The sequence below is a fragment of the Sus scrofa genome, chromosome 17 (assembly GCF_000003025.6).
Source record: "Sus scrofa isolate TJ Tabasco breed Duroc chromosome 17, Sscrofa11.1, whole genome shotgun sequence".
Lineage (NCBI taxonomy): Eukaryota > Metazoa > Chordata > Mammalia > Artiodactyla > Suidae > Sus > Sus scrofa.
Window position 1 is genome coordinate 18394069 of NC_010459.5, and position 10952 is coordinate 18405020.

At 40.2% G+C, this 10952-nt stretch overlaps 1 protein-coding gene across 15 annotated transcripts in view; it reads left to right on the forward strand.

Annotated features, from left to right (window-relative positions):
* PLCB4 (phospholipase C beta 4) overlaps window positions 1-8472 on the forward strand; it is a 486557-nt gene extending 478085 nt beyond the window's left edge. For 8 of the 15 annotated variants that reach the window (XM_021077453.1, XM_021077457.1, XM_021077454.1 and 5 more), the window contains 4 exons: window positions 568-625; window positions 1321-1407; window positions 4773-4809; window positions 6943-8467. In XM_021077453.1, the coding sequence (XP_020933112.1) occupies window positions 568-625; window positions 1321-1407; window positions 4773-4809; window positions 6943-7031 (271 nt within the window). In that variant the 3' untranslated portion in view covers window positions 7032-8467. Of the gene's footprint in view, window positions 1-567; window positions 626-1320; window positions 1408-4772; window positions 4810-6942 lie in introns of all 15 variants that reach the window. The other 7 variants (XM_021077463.1, XM_021077461.1, XM_021077462.1 and 4 more) reach the window with 3 other exon arrangements.

Here is a 10952-nt window from a genome sequence, read left to right on the forward strand (position 1 = left end):
CCAGAAGCATCAGCACCACCTGGGAACTTGTTAGAAATGCAGAATCTCAGGCCCATCCCAGACACAAGGAATCAGACCCTCTAGGGGTGGGCCCAGCAACCTATGTTTTTGAGAGTATCTCCTTGTGATTTGTATTCATGTGGACGTTTGAGAAGAACTTGTGTATATTACATATGGCCACACCCATGTGTAATAAAGCTATTAAAACATGGATGGGAAGGTTCATACCAAATTCAGAATAATGGTTATGTCTGGGGAAGAGAGAAAGGAGGAAGTGGAGTCTGGACAAATACGAAGAGGGTTTAAATTATATCTGCAACATTTTATTTCCTTTTAACATATGAGACAAGAATTGTAAAACACTACTATTGACCAATCTGAATGATAGGTACACAGATTTTTTTTATCTTTTTCTCTATACATGATATATTTCTAAATTCCTCAATAAAAATAAGGAAAAGAAAGTGATAATCCCATCCAGATAACTTAATGGAATACGACTCATTTAATATCATGTTAATTCTATCTAATGTCGTATCAACTGTTGTTTGTACCTACTGTTTTTAGGCGAGTCAGAGAATTAAACAGCAGCAACACTAAAAAGTTTCTGGAAGAGAGAAAGAGAGTAAGTATTCTGTAATTTTCTTGGCACTTTTCCTTTAAATAACTATAAACAGTAGCTCATGCTTATACACCGGATTTCTAGCTAATTTGCTTAATTTGATTTTTCTGTACATTCAATCTTCTAGCTCCTCTTCTCTGTTTCTTGAAAGCTAAAGCAATTTCTTACTAAAATCTTTAAGGTAATTATTTGGCATTACTTTATATAGAAAATGAAGCCAGATTTTCAACACACACAGTGCTCTTTTGTTTTCTAAGATTTTGGCAGGAACTATCCTGTCAGTAAAAAATTATATGTGCTTTTAAACTCTGCTAGTTTTCAGGCAGTTTTTCATTCTTTTTTATTATTTTTATATCCTTCACCTAAATCACTGTGTCGTGGCGCAGTGGTTAACGAATCTGACTAGGAACCATGAGGTTGCGGGTTCGATCCCTGGCCTTGCTCAGTGGGTTAAGGATCTGGCATTGCCGTGGGCTGTGGTGTAAGTCCCAGATGCGGCTCTGATCCCGCGTTGCTGTGGCCATGGCATAGGCTGGCAGCTACAGCTCGGATTGGACCCCTAGCCTGGGAACCTCCATATGCCTTGGGAGCGGCCCTAGAAAAGACAAATAAATAAACTACCAACCTTCTTTGTCCATAAGTTTTAGGATTATGACCTAAAGGTGATCAGATTTTTTTTTTTTTTTTTTTTTTTGCAGCTTGCAATGAAGCAGTCCAAAGAAATGGATCAGTTGAAAAAAGTACAGCTTGAGCACCTCGAATTCCTAGAGAAACAGAATGAGCAGGTATTTGACCTACAACACATAAAAAATGTAGGCAGCCAACCAGATAGGGAGGCAAATGCAGTGGTCCACAGTGACCCCGCTGCTAAAGCCAGTGACCTGCGTAGTGGCATGGGAAGGTGGCTAGAAAAATTTGGTGCCATGACTGTACTTTACCCACTCTATCCAACAAGAACAGAAAGTATTCTTGTTTAAAGTGGGGGAAGACTGCGGCTGTAAGGAAAAAAGAATCGAAAGTCACAATTCGATTAGATTATGGGGTTCTAAGAAGAACATTACTGAGAGGAGGAGAAAACAGGTTACAAATTATTTCTCCGTTTTTATGTAGCATTGTATCATTTGTTCCCTAGAGGCAGGTGACACTGTATTTCAAAGCAAATGAGAGAAACCACTTATTTTCAACCTTAATCTAAACATGAGGTTATAGGAGATCCCATCGTGGCTCAGCAGTTAACGAACCCAACTAGTATCCATGAGAACACAGATTTGATCCCTGGCCTCGCTCAGTGGGTTAAGGATCTGGCATTGCCGTGAGCTGTGGTGTAGGTCACAGACACAACTCGGATCCCCCATTGCTGTGGCTGTGGCGTAGGCCAGCAGCTGTAGCTCCAATTGGACCCCTAGCCTAGGAACCTCCACAGGTGCAGCCCTATTTATTTATTTAAGTTAATTAATTAAATAAAAATGAAGTTATAAAACTTTAGGGCTTACAAGCAAAACCTAAAGGCATGAGCTGCCATAACTCCTTAAGTCACTGAATGTGTGTGGATACTACACTCTTGGTGCTAAATACTAAATTCAACCATATACACAAATACAGAGTTCCCTGATGGCTCAGTGGGTTAAGGATCTGGCATTGTCACTGCTGTGGCACACATTCGATCCTGGGCCCAGAAACTTCTGCATGTGTGGGTGCAGCCAAAAAAAAAAAAAAAAAATACACAAATAAAAAGAGTTATCCAAAATCCAACTATTTAGTAGTTTTCAGGCATATACGATCACCTAGAAAATGTGTGTAGTACAGATAGACAGGCTCCATTCAAAATGGGCTGTAGTCCATCGGCCATCCACAGTCTCATTTCAGTTTAATGGGAATACCTCTTGCTTATGTGGTAAAATGGCCCTTAACAGAAGTTAAAATTTCCATCTGTCTCAGTTGAAATATACCTCTTCAGGTATAGCTGGTTTGGAATTTATTATTTCTAGATAATTTACTTCGCTGAAATAAGGTTTTGCTGAAATATGTACTTGTACTGCATTATCTTTTACTATTTCCCTTCATATATGAAGTAATCCTATTTAAGGTAGGTTTTTTTTCAGATTAAGTGGCTTCCATTGAAGAACACAAGTGGAAATTAAAAAGTACCTTTGAGAAAGTATAACGAAACCATAAAACCTTTTTGTGGGGTGGGGTATGGTAATTGGGTCACAGATAAATCCAGTTTCTGGTTTCAGATTCTTTCCTTTTTGGTTGACAGAAGTTTTATTCATCAACATACTTCTGAGTTATGTTTCCCATTTCCTTTCCAGCTAAGTGCTTCTGTTCATGGACAATCCACAGATCCCCAAGGGGGACAATAAACGTTTATTGTCCCAGGGGTCCAACCCATTTGACCAACTCATAAATGAGTAACTTCTGGTACAGGTTACCTGATGCTGTTGCTCTTAAAGCCTTTCTCAGAAAGTGTTCCTGGGATAAAAGTGAGAATAGGGATAAAGGTAGACCCACCCCATCTCCAAAATATTAGAATCCACTTCAGTGACTCAGGACTGGGTGGGGATAAGGATGCGTTAGAAGGTGGAACAATGAAGGTAAGGCACAATTATGTTCCAGTTAACCAAATTAAGAAACGACTTAGAAATCATTGGGTTGCTTAGCAACAAGCTTGACTAAAGAATGTCAGCGTGCTAAAAATTACTCATCACTGCAATGGTGGTGTACTTCAGAGCTGGCGAATAGTTACCTCGTGTTTTTAGTTTCAGAGCTAAATTACATAACTTAAAAAAAAAATCACATTAGCTTTTATCCTAATACATGGGTAACTCAAACCACACCAGAGTTCTTGTGTTGAAATATTGATCAAATCATGTTGGAAGGTTAGTAGCTTTTTTTCCCCAAAATGCACCTAATGCCTTGTAATGAGTCACAAGTAATGTCTACCACCCACAACTGATAACCTTGAGTCACAGAAGCTCAGGACCTGAGAAGCCCTGAGATTTGATGAAGATTTCATGAGATTCAAAGAAAGGAAATTCAAGATGTATTGATGCTGATGGCAAATGGAGCACTGGGATTTGAATTTCTGTGTTCAAAGCTTTGCTTTATCAATCCGGCCTATTCTATAACAGATTCAATCTCAGATCTTTGGAGTCTACTCTTTTTGGAATTTGAAGACCAGAGACCTCTCTATTCAGTTACTCAGTGTGGTGCAAACTTGTTATAGACACAGTGCAAGAGATGCAGTGACGCTCTTTCTTCCCTCATAATAGGTCACGGTCAGGACTGTTGGAGAGATCCTTTCATAACCAATTAAACATTGCATGGGCAAAAGACAGCTTCCTGTCTCCAGACAACCCCAAACTTGTATAACAATCTCCCCAACTATTGTTAAACCCCCCCCAAATTGTTTTGTTTCTAAGCCAAAAATAATTTTAACCTTCTCCCATGATATCTCCCTTTAGGGTTTCTTACTGCGTCCCTATTGACCCTGCTCCTCTTAAGTTCTCCCAGTCGCCCCAAAGCAAAGCCTGAAATAAATCTACTTAATTCAATACACGGTGTTGAGGGCATTGACAGAAACAACTCCAGTTTTAATAGATTTGGGTCCTGATTCTGGATCTTGCTTTCCTATGTCCTTTTAAAGCCTCCTAATGGGCTTGCCTCCTTGGTCAGCCAGTTATTCATTGACATCTCCAAAGGTTGGGGGTCTTCTTCCTACCGTTTCCCTTAGACCTCCCAGCCACACATCTCATCCGTCTTGACATGCACCATTTCCAACATGAACAGCTCCATTACTGTCACACCCAAGTTGTACAAATTGATTTTTGTCATCAATCCTGTCATTTAATAAAGAGAGGTGAGGGATCTCGATAAAGGGGTGGGGGGCTCCCCACTCACTGCCGCACAAGAGAGGCAGGCGCAGTCTGGGCTAATAGGCATCGGTTGTTTGTTTTGTTCTTTTTTTTTTTTTTTTAAGATCAACTGGGGGAAGTTTGTCATTGATGGTTCTATACATGTTTTAGCCTTAGCTTTTTGCTTTTCCGTATATGGTTTTGCATTCATTTCTCAAATTCACTTCAGTACTCATTTATTTTCTTTGTTTTGTATGTATGACTCAATTTTGACATTACTATTTTTGTACAAACAGCTTTTGAAATCCTGTCACGCAGTGTCCCAAACTCAAGGTAGGACCGAAACTCTGATAAGCAAAATATTGCCTTCCTGCTCTCCTACGTCAGTCTTCTCCTGGCTTTGATGATTCACATCTTCTCATGACTAGTTAATATCTCGAGGGTTTGGATTTTCAATTTTGACTCTTTGATGCTTGAATGTATGATGTCGTATTCAAACCTCAACACCCAACCTCTTGAGAGAGTTATTTCTGAAGGCGTTTTAGCAGCCTTTCCAGTGGCAACCCTGGGAAACTCAAGTCAGGCTAATGAGAATGTCACCAGACATCAGAAACAGTGATAAATGATTGTCATTTGCACCGACCACAGCTAAAGCTGGGTCACAGAGTCAGATCTTCCACGAACGTGAATGTGACCGCCACTCATTTTTATAGCACCCCAGTTAAAGTTCATGGGTGGCTTTTAATGACAGTTATGGTCTGCATGCAGACATTATACAGAGTCATTATACAATGACTCTTGTCATGCTTTCTGTTAGATCTGGTCTGCCAGAGACCCTAATCGCCCCTCGTAAGTAGGGTGACCATGTAATTTATTGTTCAAACAGGATAGTTTTGAGAGTGAAAGGGGACGCTGTTCATAATAGCCAGGATCATAGGCACAAATTGGAACCGTCCCTGACAAGTGGGTATGAATGGTCACCCTGCTCATACGAGAATTTGGCTTTATCTTTTGGTGTCATATGATCCTTCTTCCTAAATTGTGTTCAATATTGTCTTTAAATGCTAAAGGGGGAGAAGAATAGGGAATTTTTTATTATTACTATTTATTGAACATAGAAGTATTTAATTTCAAGTACCGAGAATGTTTCACTGTCATCTCTTATGAATACTGTTTGTGTCATGGTTTCATGTTTGTATATTTTTCTCCATTTTTTTCATTTCTCTCTTAGAGCATTATTATATTTTAGGCACAAAAAACAAAAACAAAAAACCTGGGCAGGGGGAACCATCCATCCACATGTAAGCAGAAAGTTATAGCTATTGGTGTTACCATCCTCACCATAAGGAAACATCAAGCCACAGTATAAAGACAGGCATAAGGAGAAAATCGCTCTGTGGTCCATGGATTAAACTCATTGTGTAGCAGGACTTCATTGGGAACATTTAGACACTCATAGTATGATCCTCCCATTGACCTTGTACTTAGTGGGAATACCTAAGTAGACGTGAATAGTAACATCAGAGTCCTCCTCTGGGTTAAATCTTTATATATCCATGTTTCCATTTTTAAAAGTCCTTTATTGCAATGTGTTGTGTTACTAAGAAAGGATGGGGATGCTTTATTGTTCCTCCAAAAGATACAGGCATTGGGTTAGACAAAAGCATCCAGCTGGAAAGTAAACTTTGAAATTGATTTTCCCTATATTGCCGCGCAATGATTTGTCACCAGAACCCACTCCGGTCTGGCTCCTTTCCACCTCCCAAACCAGCTGGTTGTCTTCGTGACAATCTTAATTCATGAGATAGAATTCAATATGACTTACTTCCTGGGATGGCCCGTAAAGAAACGAATTACCCCAGAGAAGTGAGAGCCGGTATGGATAGGTTTTGGATGATAGCATTCCAGGAGCCCTACATATTCCTGTAAAATTCTGTCCAAGCTAGACCAATGTGACATGCTCCCACCCAGGCTTCTCCATCGGCGAGATTCATAGGGAATTACTTTTCATTAAATTTCAGGCTATTTGGGGAATAAATTGTGCATAAGCAATGCTTATTCAAAAGGTGATCGAATTAATCTACACACAGTCAAGACATGTAAATCTGTAGAAACTAAATCAAACAGTTTGACATGACATAATTTAAAAGTGATAGGCATAGCCTCTTTTCAAGTGACTTTCCTGGTACTTTGTGGACCAGTTCTTCTCAGATTTGAACATGTGTAAAAATTTCCTGGGGATCTTATTAAGATGCAGATTCTGGGTCGGTAGGTCGGGGGTGGAGTCCAAGATTCTGCATCTCTCACAAGGCCCCAGAAGATGCTGATGCTGCTGGTCCGTGGATCACATTTTAAGTAGTCAGGACATAGTGACAAGCATCAGATGTATGGGAGGAGAGAGGTGGGGTTGCTACATGCCTTCAGGAAAGGATTTCAACCTGTAAGGGCACATTTCTGATGTTACAGGCGAAGGAGATGCAGCAGATGGTGAAATTGGAAGCCGAGATGGACCGCAGACCAGCAACAGTTGTGTGAAACTCCAGGACGCAAACTGAAACGGCAGAACTGCAGCATCAAGAGAGCACTCCCAAATTTCTGAACACAACTTCCACAGCAGAAAGCTGATGTCTTTTGCGTTTCCTTTACGTATAGACGAGCTGTTACCTGAAACCACAGAGACATGCTTCTCTTAAACATGTTGAATACTGAATCCCTTGGCCAACCAAAAGTAGCTACAAATCCACAAAATTACAGTCCAGTAAAGCAGAGTTTAACCCATTGATCATACTACTTAAACATGTTTGCTATAAAATATCATCACAAGTAAATGAGCTTGGTGTAAACAACTCTGCTTTGTGATGCATTAGGACATGTTTGAGCTACAGCAAATTAGTGCATTAGCAATGTCATAGCAAGTGCATGCACTAAGGGGGAAAAGAAACTCTGTCTCCAAATTTATCAGCAGAAGTGGTCATCTTCTAGACGAATAATCTGGGGGACATTTTCTACATCTGAGTTACCTCATCAGTAAGTGCCATGTTTCCACCATGTCATAAGAAACTAATTTCCTGCAACAGTTGTGGAAATGATTAGAACAATAGCAAAATAGAGCAGTATACCTGTGCCAAAACCCATCAGTGCTCAAAAGGAGAACTGTGTTAAGCACATTAAAGAAAGTTTACATCTGACATTGCTTTCTAGGAATTGCTTCTGCAGATTCCAGACACTACAGCTCACTCTTAACACCGTAAAAAGATCGTGAAGTGGTTATTGGCAAGCGTTTGTAAATGTGACCATGTATAAAGCATTTATACTCCTAATTCACACTGTTAGAGAACAAAATCATCTGAGTATTGCCACATGACAAGGTTAGTAAACAGGAATACTAGAACTACGTTTTGCATGATGCACAAGCACCAATTATGACTAATCCGTACACAGTTAACCTAATGCAAATAAATACTGGTTAAGTCGATGTATGGCACAGAATATAATTTGACTCTCAAGACTTTTTGCATAATGAAAAAGTCTATATATATGTGTATATGAATTATGTGGGCATTCTTGATACTTCAAGTTCTAGTTTCAAAACAAATACATAACTAATTTAATTTTACACAAAAATATTTATGCAGATTTTCAGAATTTCATATCCAGAAATAACCTTTTTATGTCTGTTAAATATCGAAACAATTTGCTACAGTGTTAACCTGCATGGTCTTAAAGCCTGCTGTAGTTGTGTTGCAGACAGTGCATGAAAAAGTCCCCCCTGGGAATGGAGCTGTGCCCCAAAGCCCAGAGGAGCACATGGAAACTGGGTTAGTCTAGAACTAATCAGATTACTGATTTAGGACACAGAATACCAACAGAATTGTTGTATATGCTTGTACAGATTGATTCTGTGTGTTCCTCTGAACAAAGCAGAGAGAATTATGTTACCATCAAGATTGAAATGAAACTTCCAACTTCTCTAATAAAAAATGAAAACACATGTAATACCCCTCAGAGTTATTTGCTCCTAAGGATGCCTTCCTTGTTCATCAGTGATCTCTTCATTGTTTTCAGAGGGGGCTCATGTGTGCCCCCAACACATTTTCCTCCCAAAGGACACAAAACACGCTGATTCCGGCTTGACTCTCAGTGTCAAGTGCTTGTTTTTCTTGTTCTCATATGTATCATTTGAACTGGCTTCTGTGAAATTTCTCTGGTTCCAGATTTCCTTATCGGAAAGACAATGGCATTAGACTACATGTCTTTCAGCACTAACATCCCAGGAAAAATGATGGCTGTTAAAGTGGTACCTGGGATGGCCAATTTTCAAAGATTCTAAATGGCTCCCTCTCAGCAGATCAGATAGCTTCTTCACAGAGCTTAGCAGAGCTCACCATTTTGTATCACTTGACTGAATCCATCACTCACCCCTCTTTCCTCTGCTTCTAAGAGGTACTCCTAGTTTGCCCATTTTTCTGATCATTTCTTCTCTGGCTTTTCATCCTCCTACACTGCTGTAAATATTTCTGTCTTCCATCTTACATCTAGAGTCAATTTTTTCTTTAACCTAGAGTACTTCCAATATTTGAGATAATATTGGAAGACTCACAATATTGTAAGACTCTCCCAAATGTTGTAACACTCCTCTGAAGAATCCACTGTGATAGGATTAAAATGTACACACAGCTCAAATGTTGTTCAACAAAAATGTTTATTTTCTTTTTTTTTTTAGAATACCTTGTTATCAGACAATAATTTTTTTATTTTATATTTTGGCTGTGCCTATGACATGGTGAAGTACTTGGGCCAGGGATCAAACTTGAGCCACAGCAGCAACAATACTAGATCCTTAACCTGATGAGCCATCAGGAAACTCATAAGATATGTTTATTTTCTCTCTTTCTTTCTTTCATTCTTTCTCTTTCTTTCTTTCCTTCTTTCTTTCCTCCCTTCCCCCCTTCCTGTTTTTGTTTTATTTTTGTTTTATCTTTTTAGGGCCACACCTGCAGCATATGGAAGTTCCTAGGCTAAGGGGTCAAATCAGAGCTGCAGCTGCAGGCCACAGCCACAGCCGTGCCAGATCCTACCTTCATCTGCAACATTCACCACAGCTTGTGGCAACACCAGATCCTTTAACACACTGAGTGAGGCCAGAGTTCAAATGTGCATCCTCATGGGTACTAGTCAGGTTCTTAATCCACTGAGCCACAACAGGAACGCCAAGATGTATTTATCTTCTATTGTTAAGTTTATATGGCACTCAGATTCTGCATTCTCACTTTTTAGGAAGGGGGAAAAAGCTCGCTAATCAAAGTTAGTCTCTTCCAGCTTGAAACTAAAAAACACCTATTTCAGAGGCATCTTCAGTAATTTCAAAGTCAAACCCCCAGTTAGAGTTCCCTCGCCATTCTGGAGGTCTCCCTGCTTCATACCCTAGATCGCCTCTGGGTGTGACTGGAGGCTCCTGTGTCCTCCTGGCGGTGGGGAGAAGCAGATGGTCTCCCCTGTTGCATGGTCTGAACTGCCCTGTACTGCAGCCCTGCAGGGTGGGCCCTTCCATTCTAGTGTCTCAAGGTCTGCTCAGCAGAGACTTCACTCTGGGCTCAATTTATCCCAGCATTTTTCTAGGATACGCAGAAACTTCTGAATCTTTGCGGGGGAACCAGAAGTGCCAGTCAGGTCCATCTATTTAAATACCTCCTTTGGCTATTTGGGGGTTTCTCCAGGAGGCTTGTAATTTTCTAGAGCTGTGCCCCAAGAAGCAAGAAACAAACCTACACGAGTTCTACTACACTGGAACTTTCTGTTCCAATCTGGGCGTCGGGACAACTCAATTCTTACTTTCTCCCTCCTATCAGCCCAGAAAGGATATTCAACTACTCATACGTGACTAATGGGAATGCCCATGCTGGATTGTGCTTCTTCACAAAGTAGATTGTTCTTCCACTTTTGGGGGGATAGAAGGCTTCTAGAAACTAGATTGACAAGATAGGAAAAAGCCCATTAGGAAGCACCATATTTCATCAAATCCAAGTCACCACTGATTGTATGTAATATGCACCATTATTTTATATACCACAAAGAATGAAAGTATGCTGCCAGTTGAACTATGACACACCATCCAGTGATTATAAGACATATTTCGGAGTTCCCGTCATGGATCAGCAGTTAACGAACCTGGCTAGTATCCATGAGGACTCGAATTCAATCCTTCGCCTTGCTCAGTGGTTTAAAGATTTGGTGTTGCCGTGGGCTGTGGTATAGGTCACAGATGCAGTTCAGATCTCGTGTTGCTGTGGCTATGGCATAGGCCAGCAGCTACAGCTCCGATTGGACTCCTAGCCTGGGAACCTCCATATGCTGCAGATGTAGCCCCAAAAAGACCAAAAAAAAAAAAAAGACACATCTCAATTTCAGCAATGTTAAAATGTGGAAAATATATGCATCTTGGAATCCACGAACTATATATATATATGTATATATGT